Source organism: Fomitiporia mediterranea, assembly GCF_000271605.1.
Source record: "Fomitiporia mediterranea MF3/22 unplaced genomic scaffold FOMMEscaffold_3, whole genome shotgun sequence".
Classification (NCBI taxonomy): Eukaryota; Fungi; Basidiomycota; class Agaricomycetes; order Hymenochaetales; family Hymenochaetaceae; genus Fomitiporia; species Fomitiporia mediterranea.
This window is the reverse complement of record NW_006760388.1, coordinates 1153583-1170042: the sequence shown is the minus strand read 5'-3', so window position 1 is coordinate 1170042 and position 16460 is coordinate 1153583. Positions and strand designations below refer to the sequence as shown.

Below are 16460 nucleotides of genomic sequence, written 5' to 3'. Positions count from 1 at the left end.
ACATTTAGGTACCTAAAAAATAAGTTTTTTTTTGGAAATAACTCACTCGAATCTCAATATTTTAAAAAATCAAAAACATACTTTTGTAGGTTAGATTAAGCTGAATATATCTATGCGGCTCAAATTTGCATTTTTGGGATACTGAGTGTCGTATTTCGCCATCATCGTTTGCATCCAAATTGGGTTAGTCTGTCGCGTCACACTATGTCGAGTTTATACTTTCCTTACCTTAGTTGATGAGAACCCGAACTGCTTGACTGCTACCCATGTCCAGGCCCTGGATGATAAGGTTTCGAGTAAAGAGACCCACGAGGCAACATCAAAAGACAAAGACCTCAAGCGCCCATTTTCCAAAGGCTATTTTACGTTCAAAGACATTCGGGATTGCCCACGCCCGCCTTGACGACGGCTGGTTCTTCCCTATCCATGTCGTATCCCCGTTATCGATCGCAGAAGCACCAGAATGTATTCAGTTTAATTCCGGCACCTACTTCATAGAGAAAGCGCGGTGTCCGCTTTGCCAGCGGGTACACGCTCAGACCTGGAATGTGTCCGACTTCCGCGACGAACGCTGACGGACATTCATGTTGTTCGCGTCTTCGCTTCGCGAACCGAGATGGTCCATGGGGGCCAGCGACACGATTTCGGACCTTGTTAAGTTTGAGCTTGCGTGATGCATGGCATGGACATGCTCGGCGAACGTCCCATTTCGGCGAAAGGAAATAAGATACGTGTCAAAGGCATACGCGCTGACATCATGCATGAGACAGCATCTGAAGTCACACTGACGAAAGAGGCTTTCAGAAAGTGCGCCGGAACAAGGCTGTGAGACGCTTCGCGGAGCAGGCTAACAGGAAAGCAGGGCACAAGTGATTAAGAAGGATGATTTGTATTCAGATGGAGAGGGGTCTGGTGATGCACTAGATCTGGGCACTTCGTGAACCCAATAACGCTACTGATCATCTGCTGTTTTCCCACCCAGGTCGCAGTACGGCAAAGAGATGTGTTATGCACAGCCGACGAGCTGGGTCTTGAGTAAAAGAAAGACATGTTTTTGTCAACGACGACGACGAAGCTTGGAACATAAATGCCCCTCGGAGTAGAGAAAGCAAAGAGAAAGGTCGAGACCCGGAAGTTCCGGAACCGAGCCGGTCATCTCCGAGCGGAGGATGCAGAAGCAATTATTACGCGCTGCGTGATGAGACCTGCCTGATCTGGCGAGCCCAGTTATGTACTGCATGACACCATCTAGAAAGTACTAAAGCAGCCTGTGCTATGGGGCAAGATTTATGATCTCCTTCTTGGTTCGCCCCCGTCTGTCGTCTCGCGTGCCACCCGCCCCATGGCCATCGCTCCCTCCGACGACAGCGACAGCGCTGCTAGCGCCTGCTTCTCCGACTCTCTTGCCGACACTGACACAGACATAGAAGTTGACCTCCCGCCCACCTCGCATGAACCCAAGTCCACTGCACCTATGGTCGAACAGCATGTGTCACTCGCACATTCTGCTTTACAGACAGAGTTTGTCGGTGTGTGCCACCGCGCATCGCATGATGCCGCCGAAGTGCACCAGTTCCGCGGTATCAAGTACGCGACTGTCCCTATGCGCTTCCGTAAATCGGTCATGCACGAGACTTTCTCGGCCAATACAGACGCGACTAGGAACGGGTACGTGTCCCATTGTACTACTCTGCAACAAGTTTCTGAACCAGTTTCTCACACCCATCGACTTTCAGACCTATCTGTCCACAAATTCGGAACCACCGGCTCGAAACGCGGCTTTACGGACTCCCTCACGAAATTATTCCTGAGAAGGAGGTGCTGCAGGAGGACGAGTTCGAATGCACCAATCTTACAATCACCCTTCCCGCGCCTGCTTGCAAATCCAAAGACGGCCTCCTACCCGTGATGGTTTGGATTCACGGAGGCGGGAACGTCACTGGTTGCGCGACGGATTGGATCTGGGACGCTGGTGCCCTCGTTCGTAGGAGCGTGCAGATCGAGAAGCCTGTCATCATTGTCTCCGTCAAGTAGGTGTTCATTTCGCTTCTCCTATTATTATCATCACATTATTCCAACTCTGTCCATACCCTGTCCATCGGGCTTCTCAGTCCCACACCAGTCTCATTCTAGACTTCATCTTCTACCTGCACCGAGAGCCGCACTGCATCCTCTCTTCGCATTCTCTGAGTTGCGCCACTCTTCATTGTTCACTTCGTTTCTCATTTCCCGCGGTTGCATCCGTGTCTCCTATCTCGTTGATGTGGATTATTGACTTCGCTTCTTTTGCTGCGCCGATTGAATTGCATAGCTTCCGCTTGGGTCTATTCGGGTTTGCTGCCAGCGAGCTCCTTAGAGAGGATAATACATCCGCTGGCGAAGAAGGAGTAGGGAATTATGGTACGTCTAGAACTGAACCTTCGAGTACAGTTCCTTAGTCTGTGCAATGCAAACATGCGAATAACTCATGTGTTCAACCTAGGGCTCCACGACCAGCGAATGGCTCTTCAATGGATTCGAAAATACATATCGGGGTTTGGAGGGGATCCATTCAAAGTCACTCTATTTGGATCATCCTGGGGCGCGGCAGATATACATGCCCACCTTCTTTCATCAGCTAATCAAGCTGATGTATTCGCCCCCCCAGACTCGGAAGGACCCCTCTTTCACCGTGCAATTCTCCAGTCTGGGGCACTTGTGCCGTCGTCTTCCGTCGTTCAAGATATCGGATCGGCGGGCCATCACCTCGGGCGAGTTATGTCCTCCCTTCATGCATCAACTATTGAGCAGCTGCGGGCCGTTCCTGCGTCCAAAATTGTCTCTGCACAAGGTGAACGAGTTCGGCCTGTTGACGATGGTGTATTTTTGCGGCCGGATTGGCGAACACTTGCACTTCCATACTCGACCTCGCCGGACACGCCGCGTAGCTGGCGCCAGGATGTTATTATTGGCGATGTGGCATGTGAAAGTGTCTTATGGGCTGCCCCGGCTCGTCTGTGGGCAGCCGATGCAGTTGCACGTCGTGCCCGAGCAGTTGTTCAGAGCGTCCGGAGGGCAGATGCACTAATGCGAGCGTATGATATCGTCGACGGGTCGCCGACGCGTGAGACTGCTGGTTTACATGGCTGCGCGCTTGATGACGACGAGACGACATCCAGCGGCAGCGAAGAGGACATAGACGAGCTCGCGGAACGTGTCATGGAGCTTATGAATGATGTTGCTTTTGCATGGCCAGTGGACGTATCAGCTCGTTGTGCAGCTGACTCTGCTTTTGTTTACGAAGAACACTCTCCTCCGCATATTAGCGCCGACGGTCATTTAGCGGTTGACACTGGTTATTTAAGTACCGTCTCAGAGTCATCGGAGTTATCATTTTCCTCTTCGCGTTCTCCTTCGCCCTCACCCTTGCCCTCACCAGGTTCTTCAACGGCAGCATCTACATCAAAGCGATATCCGAATGCGCCATATGTTTACCGATATGTTTTTGACCAGGCATCTCCCTACACGAACTCACCACATCATGGGGTAGACTTGCTCTACCTTTTTGGGAATGTTCCTTTCCCTGAGGATCCTGAGCTCACACCAGAGGAGAACCAAGAAGTAAATTGGGTTCACATCAAGGTCCGTGAAGAGATGCAGGAACGTTGGCTGTCGTTCGCATGGGGACAACGGCCTTGGGAAGCACCTCTTACCCCCCAGCCGCCCGCAGGCGTTGCGGGCATGACTGACCGCGGTATCTTTGCAACGGCAATGCTTGCACCCGTGTCGAGTTTCCCTGGTGGACTCGCGCCAACGCCGAGTACTACGAGTCCTGCGTCAAGTCGAGCATCGAGTTTCTCTAGCGCTTTCGGAAATGCGAATCCATTCGCCCTCACCCACCTTCATCAACATCAAACCCAACAACAGCAACAGCATCATCTACAACACCACGTACAAAATCAGCACCACCACCATCACCATCATCACCACCATGGAGCGGCGGGTCAACTGTACGGGTCCTCGCAGCCGCCGCCGATATCAATTAGCGAGGCGGACAAGGTCTTTGTGTTTGGACCTGACGGCGAGACGGGTGCACGGAGTGCAGCGATCTTTGCGGGTAGACGCCGTGTGCATGCTTGGCGTTCTGCACTTGCCCCACTTGGTCTTGCAACAGCACAGAAAGTCGGCTTGGAACTTGGAAATGGCCCGCCGTCTCTAGGCTCGCCCCGAGGATTTTAAATACCAGGAGTCATCGTGCACTTGCCTGCCGTATACGTGCGCTAGGATGCAAATATTTCGGTTTGTTTTCTTGCTTCCACTACTCAAGATACGCTTTCTCGGTCAAACCCACACCGGTTTTCGGTGTCTTTTCCTCAAAATATCATGCAGCATTATCACTGGGCTGTATAGTCATTTCCCCCCTTTCCCCTGGTATAGACATAGGACCTTCATAATCAATTCAGCTGTCCTTTGTCTGGGTCGTCAGCATGAACAAATTTGTATAACATATGCTCTTCCTTGCTGTAAAGTCCAGTGTTGTCCCAAATGAGGATTTATTAATTGTATTCTTTGTCTGACCTGTGTCGAGCGTTTTCGCTTGCATGTTCGCTAATAGTAGTAGTTTGTACATTAGTCGGTCCTCAGAGTTTAAATGGGAAATCGAGATAAATTTATGTATCACATATCCTTGATTCTATGCCGCAGTTGCAATTATCAGGTTCTATTCTTAAAGCATGACAGGCATCATCTAATCCAAAGAGTTTCAAACTCTCTAACCAAGAAACAAATACAACTCGCAATGACAAGTGCTCCTAATTAATTCACCCTCATTATCCAGCATTCCACGTGTGCCGGAACAAGTCTCAACGAGCGTATCTATGTTCAGCCTATGACGCGGGTCGTAATTTGCAAGCTTCCTCCCAGTCTGCCGGGACGAACTCCCGAACCCGTTCCCGGAACGCAGCGAGTGAACAGAACTCGGGGTGTCCTTCGAGATGTTTGCCCTTGGCGGCGCAGAAAGGAAGTATCATAGTTTGATTTTGGTATCGCATGCGAACGACTGCAAATTTGGAGATGAAAAAAAAAAAAGGTTGATATAATCCATAAATTAAATGTTGAGAAATACGATGGTGGATAAGAACTGGAATTCCGACTTACAGTGTTCAGTAGGTTTAGTTGTCTTGAACGGTGAGAAGGTGCCGAGAACAGTTTGTAAGTATGACGTTTGCCCTTGCTCCACTGACGCTTTCTTAAATAGTTCAAAGGTGATTGAAGCCGTGAAAGCGGGCCATCTAAATGCTTCACACTTAGCCTCAATTCTACAATAGCCAGCAAGAACAAAGAAAGGATACACGTACTTATCATCGAATACGTCAAAGGTCGCAAGTAGAGCTGCTAGAGCAGTGTCGTGCGTGCTATGCACTAGTATTCGCGGTTTGTTTGTTTTCGCGGTTGATGCTGGTGCTGCCTTGAGAGCCATTTTATGAGATAGATCGTCGAGAAGGCGACCCATGCCTAGTCGTCTTACTTCCTCCGTTTTATCTGCTCGGAAAATTGTGTCAGAATCGATCTCGAGGGTTCCTTTGGGTAACCTGGATGCCCTTACATCCTGCAATAAAATTGCATAAATTAGTTAATTAGCCATGCATATGTTGATAGTAATTTGTACTGCTACTGACCTGAAAACCACTCTGTGACGACCGCCCGTTCCTGGCAAGTTATAGAGTAAGCTTCAAAATGAATTAATATAAAAAGCGAGCTAAATGCCTACAATTAGATCCAAGACCTCCTTGTCCTCGAATTCTGGAGGAACTTTGATGCCGTTTGCCATACTTGCTTTGATCTAACCATATCAGTAATTTTTGGTTTGAAGGGAAATATGATTTGAAGAGAATTCGCACCGTGTCGAGTATCCCAGATGCTCTTGGTTGTCCATCCTAGATGAATAGCTTGAGCCAGAGAATACTTTTATGTACGGGCGGCGTACGATGCGGACAGGTCTACCACCAATATATTTTGAGAGCTTCTCATCGAGAGGCTCGAGAGTGTGATTATACGCAGCGGCCGCCGCTAGAAAGCATTTATTAGTGTAAGTTGCAGCCTAAGAAGTGACTCAAAGAACTGACCCTGAGCAAAGCCAATAAGTAGATGCTCCAGACGCTTGCAAGTATACGAATTCGCGATGAGGTTTTCATCTACACCGTTCCTATGAATATATATGTATATTCCTGCCAAACTGACAATATCTAATAAGTTAGCACATACCTCACACGTAGTTCTGGAGTGATGCCATGTGCAAGTTTTGCGCGGGGATACAACCCATGCATGACCTGTTGTAACGACTCAATAGTTCGGGGAATGTTCGTCGACCTAGGCACGGGGGTAAGGAAACTTTCTTCTTGTTGACATGGTTGATTGTGAATACCGGAAATATCCTTCTGTGTTATCCGACATCGTATCTGGAAGAAACCCGAGCCTTGTCGCAATTAAAACGTCGAAGTAATGTGAACAATGTCCTTACTTGTCGACGTATAGCTTTCTCAGAGAACGACCTAGATTAAATGTCGACTAGGGAACCAATCAGCACGTACAATAGCTGTGAAGACACAGAATGTGCACCTGTCTACCAACATCTGTGAGCTCTCCAAGTAGGCTTAGAGGTGCGGTAACTCTTTCAGACAAATTGTCCATAACTATAATATAAAAATAGCGCATCGGCATACCATTCACCGTCAAGAACATTGCCATCTGCCTGCTCTACAAGACGTTTGGCGGGCAAGAAATCCACTCTATCCGAAGACCGAGGTGCATCCAAGACCGCTTCACCAAATGTTGCCACGGCAGCATGGAATTGACGGGCAGTTCTACATAAAGTCCAGTGAGCTGGAATTGAAGCAGGTGGCTCCGCCATCCGCACCCTCACAGGCGTACGTTCACCTATGTGCAAAGCAGCAATTCTCGTGAGATAAATATAACAAGGAAGTAGACGAACAACCCAATTAAATGCGTACCGTGCCGGAGGTAGACGTGCACTTGTGCAAGAGCAAGTTCTGCTGGTGCAACTGGATAGCCATCGACATCCAATACCATTTGTGACGAATGAGCGCTGTCTTTTGACGGCGCCATGGCGGCAGTGGACATGAGAGTGGCGGAAGCCAAGAATTCGGTGGCGAGGAGCAGGACAAGGAAGAAGGTGAAAGGAGGTGTCCGTGATATGCACGGGAGCATAGATAATGTATATGAGAAAGTACCACGAGGAGACAGCGAGGTCGGCAATTTGTACAAAGGACAACTTGGACAAGACGTGGTCACAAATTGCACGCGCTCCCGTTTATTTTTATTTAGCGACGCGAGACGGGACCGCACTTTATTACCAAATTCAGTATTATTACATCACGATCACGGGACTTATCCTGGACTCAAGGACGTCCCGTAAGTACTAAGTATTGACGGTCTTCCGTGCAGAAAGAGCCGTTGTGCACTGACACTTATAGCGTCATGGCCATTGACCCGCCTCATGGAAATCGTCCTCCCGTCCCTGCAGCTAAGCCGCCTTCTGCAGAGTCAAAACCCCGAGGCGCAAACAGATCAACAAAAGTTGCTGGCAAGCTCCAAGTTCTTCCCGACCAACCAGATGTCCCGACGCAATCCACAATCCTCCAGGGCAAAGCAAAGCCGAAACATACACAAATAGCGGAAGCAGCTGCTCAAACTGAAGCATTGAGTCCCAGTACTGCAGACAGCGATGAAGACGATGCAGATGACGAGGAAGAGGAAACGGAGGAACAGGACGCCGAGGCACGTTTATCTCTTACGCTTCGCTTTTAAATGACGTGCTTAATTAGCAGATCTGATTTTAGGTTTACACACAAATCGCTCAGATCCCCGAGGGGACAGCTCGAAGAGATGCGCTGCGGCTCACCAAGAAGAAAGCAAAGTCTTTGCCACGAGTTACCGCATATGCCACAGCCGCGTATGTCAAGTCCTTTGAATGTCAATAAGAAATATACTGAATGACATGTAGTTCATATCGCATGGCTGATCTCATGAAGTTCTTCCAAGCCCGCGGAAGTGCATACCACACAAATCCACGCCTTATTGACGAAGTGCTCTATACAACGTATTCGTACAATACTTCTTCGTCCGATTCCAAGTCCCACGCCTGGTCTCCATCTCAAGAGGCATCACGCACCAAAATTGGCGATTTGCTGAACGTACCGGATATACTCATACAACAGCACGATGGGCCTGCCGACAATAGCTCGCAAAAGAAGAAAGACAGGAAGCGACGGAAGTTCGACGCTGGTGGAAGCAATGATGCCGAAATCTTTATGTTCGAATATGGAACCGTTGTTATCTGGGGTATGTCCGAGGCGGAGGAGAAGAGATTTCTATCGTCGATGTATGCAAAGTCAGCCATTGTCTTGACAAAGCTAACCCTGTTATAGAAAACGATTTGAAGTGGAAAGACTCCGTACGTGTCTTGTTTTACCTATGGCAAATAAACGCTGAAACGGTTTTGGACACATAGCTCCTGAAGACATGGAGATGGAGGATTTAAATTACTACTATGCGAATTATAGTCGGTGCGCTTATTCAGGACCTTTTTTTGGATAAATATTAAGTCGACATTTAGGATATTCAACGATGTGATCACCCTGCGGCGAGGTTCGGGCTTCATGTGAGCATCGGCGAATTAATGTCATGTCTCCGCAGCAGATTCTGAGTTGGAAACAAAGGACAAAGCTCTCATTATCGCACGCATTGGCTCAGTCGGTTAAAATATCCTTGGTAAATTCTAACGTTATAATTCTCTAACACTTCTGATACTGCTTTTGTAGTTTGAAATGCTGATTTCGTCAAACATTGAGCATACAAAAGATGTTCCTGAAATAATAAGTGAGACCGGGAAAGTGGGGATGCCGCACAAAGGTAATGACATTTCTACTCAAGTATGGATGGCGAACTAGGCTAATTGCCACCGACAGAGATCATGCAACAAATCGGCGAATTGTTCCTTTTACGTATGAATATTAATCTTGTGGGCTCGGTTTTGGACGTGCCGGTGAGCGTGAAGTTATTTCCCCTAGTAACTTCCTTATTGACTAGTCTGTTTTAGGAAATATTTTGGGTCAGAGGCATCCTTTGTATTAGGTAGCCTTAATGGGGTCACTGACGCTTCAGACCATAGAGTTATCCCGATCTACAGCCCCTGTACGAGGCGGCTCGTAGTTATCTTGAGATCCCACAGCGTGTACATCTTCTGAACACTCGCGTTGAGGTGAGGCATAGACCCTTTTTCTTGTCCTAGTACAGAGTACAGCTCTGTTACTCATCTTGTTCTTCGCTTTTATCAATTAGGTATTACAAGATATGCTGCAGTTGCTCAAGGAATCTGTGTCAAGTAAACATTCTGAGCGCCTTGAGCAAATCGTTATTGCACTCATTGGTGTTGAGATTGGTGCGTCTCTGCTCCTTCCGGCGACAGAGAAATGGAGCTGACTCGCTACTATCCAGTCCTGGGTATTGTCACGATTATCGTAGACTTGTTTTCGTAGATGCTGGTGCAACAAGTCTTGATGCCGCTGATGAATTGAAGTGGTAGTGTTCAGTATCTGCCTATTACAATGTTTTCTCATAATTGTCAATTGTATATTAAAATTGCATGACAATAGATTATATTGCCTTTTGTCGAGAGCATTCGATTTGTTTTTACTCTGTTGTGCCGTGCTTCTGACGATCATTACGTTATGTATGATTATATTCATATTCAATCGTTATTTCATACATGGTGCCCACGCTCCCCGGAAGAACGGATTCTGACCTAAAACTTGACGTCGCGGTCATATGAGCGAATACACTAGCACAATGACCCTAACTTAGTTTTTCGTGCTCTTGCTATCACGGTGATGACTCCCAGACTTACTAGGCTGCGAGCTGCTCGTGCTTCTCTGTCGTGGCGGCGGCGTCTGACGAATCCGGTAAGGTGCCTTCTCACTCAATCCTATGTTGAAGGTGCAAAAACACCTCCATTGAGCGAGGCTACCTTAGCGAGTTATTTCGAAGACAAACTTCTTTCCAAGCTTTCGTCAAGGCCAGCTCTGATATGCAAGAAAGAGAGACCACAGGTGCACGGCGGTAGGCCGCAGGAAGATTTACGACGATCCGACTGTTTGGCTTGGAGTTTTCAAGAGTTCCATCGTCATATTGAAGGGCTAAGCTATGGCTTATTGTCATTAGGGATCAAGAAGGGAGATAGAGTCGCTGTTGTAATGGGGAATACCAGGTGAGATTGCAAATAGCCTCTTTGGTAGCGGGATCTACCATCTTACTTGGTTCTCACAGCGCGTATGCCACTCTACAATGGGCTTGTGCCAAAATTGGTGCCATACTTGTCACTATTAATCCTGCTTACCGAGTTCATGAACTTGTGAGAAATTGTACTTTGCCCAAGTTATCATGCTAATACGTCCAAAGATTAGTACATTAAAACTTGTCGGAGTTAGCACACTTGTCGTGGTACCGCGGATTCGGACGTCAAGTTATCTAACGGCATTGGCAGAAGCCATTCCAAGCTTGGCATCTTGCCGCGCAGGGGAAATACAAATTGAGGAACTACCCGAGCTACGGAATATTCTCATCGTAAACAACACGGAGGATGGCGAATTTAACAAGTTGCTGCGGAATGTGAAGTGTGCTGTAGACTTTCGCGAAGCATTCGAGTGGTACCCTTCTCCTAGTGAAGTAAAAGCGGTGGATGAACTCCAAAGAGCCGCTTCTAATGACGACATAATCAATCTTCAATTTACGAGGTAGGATGTGACATATACTTGCTGGCGGCTTAGCTGAAACCGATTCCAGTGGTACAACGGGGATGCCGAAGGCAGTTTCAGTAAGCGCTCATTCAATTTGAGTATTTGAGCCAGGTACTGACAGGGCTTGAAGCTCACCCATAAAAATCTCCTTAATAACGGCATATCCATCGGACGGTGTATGAGACTGACCCCGGACGATACTCTATGTGCGTGATAGAGACACTAGTGTTAAATGCTCAGAGGACTAAATTCTCTGCAGGTAACGTGCCACCTTTGTTCCATTGCTTTGATAAGTATCGTCTTGCTTTATCTTTGACTCTGTGGCTTATACCCGAATTATATACGCCTCGTCTTAGGTAACCTTGCTGCTTGGACACAAGGTGCTTGCATCGTGTATCCAAGTGATATCTTCCACCCTTCCTCAATAGTCGATGCTGTGGTGCAGGAGAAGTGCACTGCTCTCCATGGAGTCCCCACGCATTTCCTCGGTGTGCTGAGCGAAATGGAGAAGCGGAGAACGGAAGGAGAGCAATTAGATTTCCGACGTTTGAGGTAAGGCCGACGTAAGATCGATATCTATATTGGCTGAACATCTGAGAAAGGACTGGGATCGCTGCTGGTTCTTCTGTGCCTATAGGACTGATGCGTCGTTTAATACAAGAACTACATCTTAACGAGCTTACAATTGCATATGGGATGAGTGAGTGCTCTCGCTACGTATAGTGCCTGAGTGAAAATATGACGTTTCCTTGTATGCACAGCGGAAACAAGGTATGACCTCACTTTACCATCGGAATAAAATCAGCTAACCTGGAGCTCTGCTCTTCTGTCTTCAGTCCGGTATCCTTTCAAACTTCACCAGATGACCCACTAGATAAACGCGTAGAGACGGTTGGAAGAATCCAGCCTCATGTCAAGGCGAAGATTATTGATACGGAAGGCAAAGTTGTACCAGTAGGAACACCCGGTGAGATATGCGTCGCGGGGTACTTAGTGCAAAAGGGGTAAAAGCTTGTTCTTACACAATTGTCCGCTGGAAATTGATAATGGTGAAGGTACTGGGGGGACGAAGATCAGACGAAGGCGGCCGTGAAAACACATTCTGATGATCCTCACACCTTGTGGATGCATTCAGGAGATATCGGAGTTATGGATGAGGAAGGCTATCTTCGAGGTGGCTATCTCTTTTGGCATCTACTAATTTCTACTGACTTCGTGTTCTTGTAGTCGTCGGCCGTATCAAGGTATTTACAGATCAGACCTCCCGCAACTTGCCTTTTCTGACTTCACATGGATTCCAGGACGTCATAATCCGAGGCGGTGAAGTGCGTTGGTACTGCAATGTCAGCTTGGCGCTACTGACTGCTTCTATATTAGAACCTGTTTCCGGTAGTAATCGAGAACAGAGTGTCGCTCCATCCGAAGATCAGTGAAGCAGCAGCAGTTGCTGTACCGGATCCTAAATATGGAGAAGTCGTAGGTGCTTGGATTACACTGGCGGATAATGCAAGTCTGTCGAGAGAAGAAATACGAAAGTGGGTGGCAGAGGAGATGAATCCTCAGGTAAGTGGTTATCGACTTGCGGGGATGTAGCGCATGAGGTATGAGACTTATTGCACAACAAATGGTACACTCTAGAATGCTCCTGCATGGGTCTGGTTTGTTGGCGAGGATGGCGTTCCGCCAGCTCTTCCAAAGACTGCGAGCGGAAAGATACAGAAGCATATCCTTAGGGACTGGGCGAAAGACCTTGTTGCTCGAGGTATAGGCAGAGTACGCGAATGACGTGCCGTCCAAAAGTAATTATGATTCCTAGATTTCCTGCAACGCCATTCAAATTGTTGCACGTAAGTCACCATCGTGAAGCACTTTAACTGCTTGTATTCTCCGAGAAAGCTGTGAGGTCTTATTGTCATTGATGTATGTGTGAGTTCATAAATGGTACTGGCATAGCTCTAGCATGTCGCTCTTGCGTGTCAAGTTCGCGATTAAATCGTCAATGTATAGAGTGCATGGCATATATCGTTTAAAAGGAATATGAAACCTATTTGAAAAATAAAATACACACGCTTCGCGGTCACGTGTTGTTGATTTGTCGTGATGCCTGGCGAAGTGTCCCGAGTCTTTCCCAAGAACCACCACCACCTGCGACTCCGAGCCGCATGAGCAGTGAGGGCAACATGTCGTGCAGTGCCTACGAGTCTGTTATCGCGTCGCCAAAGACCATGCGTTCTACGTCTGCTTCTGAGCGTCGTCCCTTTGCTCCCGTCACTCCTCAACGCAATGGTCGTGCGAACAGAATGCGCGTCGCGTCGTCTCCGCTTACTCCCTCTAACTCCAATTCCAGCGTCATTTCCAGTCCATTCACGCCTATTACGAATGTCTACTCATCATCTTCATCTTTTGTCTCACCGGACTCGTCTGTCTCGACCAAAGTCGGGTCTTCACCGGAATACCTCAAGTTGCGACAGAAGAGTATTGCTGATGCCACTCACAATTGGAGGTCTCGTGCAAAGGAAAACGGAATAAAAGTAGATAGCGATGAAATCTCCTATGGTATTTACTTTTTATTTCACCTTATCGCTGGTTTCTGATCCGCGATTCATAGCTGATACCCTTGCCCTTAACTCTTTCAATGGTGAGTATCGTTCCATCCACGAGAAGATGCATATTAACCACCTCACCGCCTTAGACTCCGTTCCTGCTTCTTTTCTCTCCACCCACAGACGCCCTCGACAGGCGTTATTTCAAGCCAACTCGGCTGATGGCACGGCTTTCATTTCTCCAAAGACCGCTCGTATATCTGCTCACGATGGGGCCGTAACTGTCCCTGTTCCTTCAAGTCTCGCATCCTCACTTCTAAACACTCCTGAATCTGGTCAATCACAATCATCATCTTTTTCTTTGACTACGCCTTCTCCTCGCTCTTCACTTGCAATCGTTCAGCGACTCCGTCAACGAGGAAGCGTGACCGATCCCGCGCGTCCCCGGAGACGTCACATTTCTGGGCCAATTTTTGTGCGTTTAACAATCGACTTCTATAGCATTCATGTATTTAAAGCACCACTACAGGGCGAGACTCTCTTTGACATCGACGAGGACGCACCCTTCAGTGCGCCAATCCCTGGAACATTCGGATCTCCAATAACTCTCAGGAAGAATAACGATACCTTCACCGCAACTAAGAGAAGTGTTTCAGCTCCTTTCATCGCGGCGCGATTTTACGGGGGCGGCGTGGATGAAGATGAAGATGACGAATTCGAGGACGATGGGTTGCCCGCAGCGCCAAAGAGGTCAAGAGCACGTACACAGTCCGTTCCATCCTTGCCGACCATTGCGTCGGTCTCGGATGTCACCATACAAGAAAACCTGGCTGAAAATATGTGCTCAGTTTGTTCTGCGACCTCATCACCTTTGTCTGTCCTCGTGCCTTGCGAACACCTGATCTGTTCTTCATGCCTTACAAGCTCTCTGAACATCGTCGGTGAGAAAGACATGCGATGCGCGACCTGCGATAAATCTGTGGAAGACTTCAGACTTCTTTCACCATTGAAGATTGACGCCCAGACTATTGAAGAAACGGAGAGATGCAATACGAATAGCGATCTTGCAATAATTAGAGATGAACCTATGAATCAGCTCCTGCCTAGTGCAATCGAGAATCTTTCTCTTGTCGACAGTGACGGGAAGAAACAGACATGCAGTGATCAAGCGATGCAAAACAAGGGTGCAGCGCCTGTCGTCTCTCCCATCACTAAAGACAATAGTAATCTCGCTGTTCTTCGTATTGACAACGTTCCTTGGGTATGTATATCACCTATGTATTGTGGATAATCCGGAACTGACTACTGTTGCAGGACGTCACGCCTGCTTCGCTTTCCGAGTTCTTTTCACCTCATGCAGTTGTTCGCGCGCATGTCCTGTTGGATTCCAAAGGCAAAACACTTTCGCATGCATACGTCGAGGTTCCTGCCAGTGACGCCCGGAATGCCCTCAGGAACGTCCAGAATAAGAGCCTCGGAAAGGGTCGGAGATTGCGAGGGGTTACTGTCACCTTGAGTGGCCAGGCTGAGCTCATGCGTGCTGTACGTCGAGTTTTACGCAAGCTCTGAAAAACGTCGTTGACCTATTCGTGAATCTTTCAGTTGTTCCCCAGTTGGCTTGGAAGTTTTGACGGCAGTCACCCAACTCTAGATGGCCTTGATCACCCTTCAATGATTAGAACGCTAGAGAATGGTCTTATCACTTTGCCAGAAATCGACAGTCTCCTTGCCCTTATGAAAAATCCGAAGGTAAATGAGTAATAACTATCTCTAATGACACGGAGCTCACATCTGCTTCGATCAGTCACACTTCCTGAAAGTTCCAACACTTCCGTTCTACTTGCTTGCATCAGTTCTGTCAAAGTTCCCAATTGAAGGGGACAGTCGCGTCTTTTGGAGTGCAAATCTCCGTAATGTACTCTATGGTATGTTCGATATGTATATATGCCTTTGTTGCAGTGCTAATGTTATATGATGAGTAGAACTTGCAACTGGTAAGCATTTTATTATACACAAGAACCGGCGAAATCTGAGGTCGGCCATTAGCTGCTTGCGATTTACTTGTCGGACGTATCCAATCGGAGTATCATGATCAACATGCTTTGGAGACAATCGTCTCGACAACGGTCAATTGTCGACGTAATAGCCATCCGTTTTTTATTTCGCGCAGCAGGACTAATAGAACTTTGCGACAGTGTTCACTGATATCCAGCGCCGTGGGCTTTTTGAGCGTGTCTTGAAAGCGGTCTCTTCTAAAGGTGGTGAAATAGCTTGTGCCACTCCCGATATTGCGTCCGCGGCTACAACCATGTCGCCTCAGTCAGATGAACTTATTCTCGATGACGAATTGTCCTCTTTGTCAGCTTCAACAGCATCGATTCGAAGCGGGTCCAATTCCCGTGGCCCTCATTACGGGAACCTTGCAGGATTGCGCCAGAACGCTGCTCCATTTTCATACAACGGTGCTGTGCCGTATGGGACTTCTCTTCAAGCAACTCTTTCTGGATTGGCATCGCCCCAGATGATGAATACACCTCTAGGATTACGATTCTCCAATCCCACTATGAGTGCTGGGATGCAATTCCCTTCGAGAGGCCCGATGAAGGCGCCATACGATATTCTCGCACGCGAGTTCAACGTCGATCCTGATTTGGTTGCTGCACTTGCACAACGACTCGCTTATGCGGGACAAACGCTGCCTCCTCAAGGCTTAGGGTCGTTCGGATACGTCAACGGCCGGATGTGATTCTTGGACTGTAATACGAACCCGAACACGACTTCTCCACGATGAACTACGACTAGATTGCCGAAACTCTGTTCCGTTTTACATCAAGATGCATACTTATTCTTACTCATCGCATGTTTCACGTCGTTGAAGCCATCAGCGGCGCTTTCTTCCGTGCTGAAAAGTCCCAAATGGGCTACTTCTGACTCTTGTTCCTTTGCGCTAATGACCTAAACCAAGTGTCTAATTCATAACCCACCCATGTTCCCATTTCTCAGTCAACAGACTAGCTATTAAACCAAACATCACTGCGCTCATCATGCTTTATTTATTCCTGTTGTACCAGATGACAAAATGCTGTATCACATGCATGTTTATAACCAGCAATAATTAAGAACT

General features: G+C 47.7%; 5 protein-coding genes across 5 annotated transcripts; 4 read left to right on the top strand and 1 right to left on the bottom strand.

Annotated features, from left to right (window-relative positions):
- Window positions 1-1153: 1153 nt before the first annotated feature.
- Window positions 1154-4654, top strand: FOMMEDRAFT_145017 (alpha/beta-hydrolase). The gene is made up of 4 exons (XM_007263573.1): window positions 1154-1668; window positions 1737-2030; window positions 2312-2400; window positions 2483-4654. Exons 1-4 carry the CDS (start codon window positions 1343-1345, stop codon window positions 4216-4218), a joined length of 2445 nt encoding a protein of 814 aa, XP_007263635.1. The 5' UTR covers window positions 1154-1342; the 3' UTR covers window positions 4219-4654.
- A 211-nt stretch (window positions 4655-4865) lies between these two features.
- Window positions 4866-7068, bottom strand: FOMMEDRAFT_79539 (phosphoglycerate mutase-like protein; the record flags this gene model as incomplete). The annotated part of the gene is made up of 14 exons (XM_007263572.1): window positions 4866-5038; window positions 5137-5270; window positions 5337-5523; window positions 5658-5688; window positions 5750-5821; window positions 5880-5915; window positions 5966-6048; window positions 6105-6184; window positions 6244-6348; window positions 6404-6454; window positions 6500-6546; window positions 6598-6631; window positions 6702-6915; window positions 6990-7068. 14 exons carry the CDS (start codon window positions 7066-7068, stop codon window positions 4866-4868), a joined length of 1326 nt encoding a protein of 441 aa, XP_007263634.1.
- A 391-nt stretch (window positions 7069-7459) lies between these two features.
- FOMMEDRAFT_138931 (DUF155-domain-containing protein) lies at window positions 7460-9672 on the top strand. The gene is made up of 13 exons (XM_007263571.1): window positions 7460-7776; window positions 7839-7951; window positions 8003-8380; window positions 8427-8452; window positions 8510-8564; window positions 8615-8659; window positions 8718-8769; window positions 8820-8910; window positions 8967-9043; window positions 9098-9109; window positions 9170-9259; window positions 9340-9439; window positions 9496-9672. Exons 1-13 carry the CDS (start codon window positions 7477-7479, stop codon window positions 9534-9536), a joined length of 1380 nt encoding a protein of 459 aa, XP_007263633.1. The 5' UTR covers window positions 7460-7476; the 3' UTR covers window positions 9537-9672.
- A 215-nt stretch (window positions 9673-9887) lies between these two features.
- Window positions 9888-12718, top strand: FOMMEDRAFT_165896 (acetyl-CoA synthetase-like protein; the record flags this gene model as incomplete). Its single annotated transcript, XM_007263570.1, has 15 exons — window positions 9888-10264; window positions 10324-10408; window positions 10456-10790; window positions 10840-10870; window positions 10924-10999; window positions 11053-11082; window positions 11138-11345; window positions 11396-11493; window positions 11555-11564; window positions 11630-11797; window positions 11849-11967; window positions 12021-12037; window positions 12095-12118; window positions 12171-12356; window positions 12432-12718. The coding sequence occupies 15 exons, from the start codon at window positions 9888-9890 to the stop codon at window positions 12576-12578; spliced, it is 1911 nt and encodes a 636-aa protein (XP_007263632.1). The 3' UTR covers window positions 12579-12718.
- Window positions 12719-12753: 35 nt separating this feature from the next.
- On the top strand, window positions 12754-16433 carry FOMMEDRAFT_165895 (uncharacterized protein; the record flags this gene model as incomplete). Its single annotated transcript, XM_007263569.1, has 10 exons — window positions 12754-12773; window positions 12907-13349; window positions 13402-13431; window positions 13486-14597; window positions 14651-14878; window positions 14939-15085; window positions 15141-15261; window positions 15319-15330; window positions 15383-15475; window positions 15532-16433. 10 exons carry the CDS (start codon window positions 12754-12756, stop codon window positions 16080-16082), a joined length of 2757 nt encoding a protein of 918 aa, XP_007263631.1. The 3' UTR covers window positions 16083-16433.
- Window positions 16434-16460: the final 27 nt, after the last annotated feature.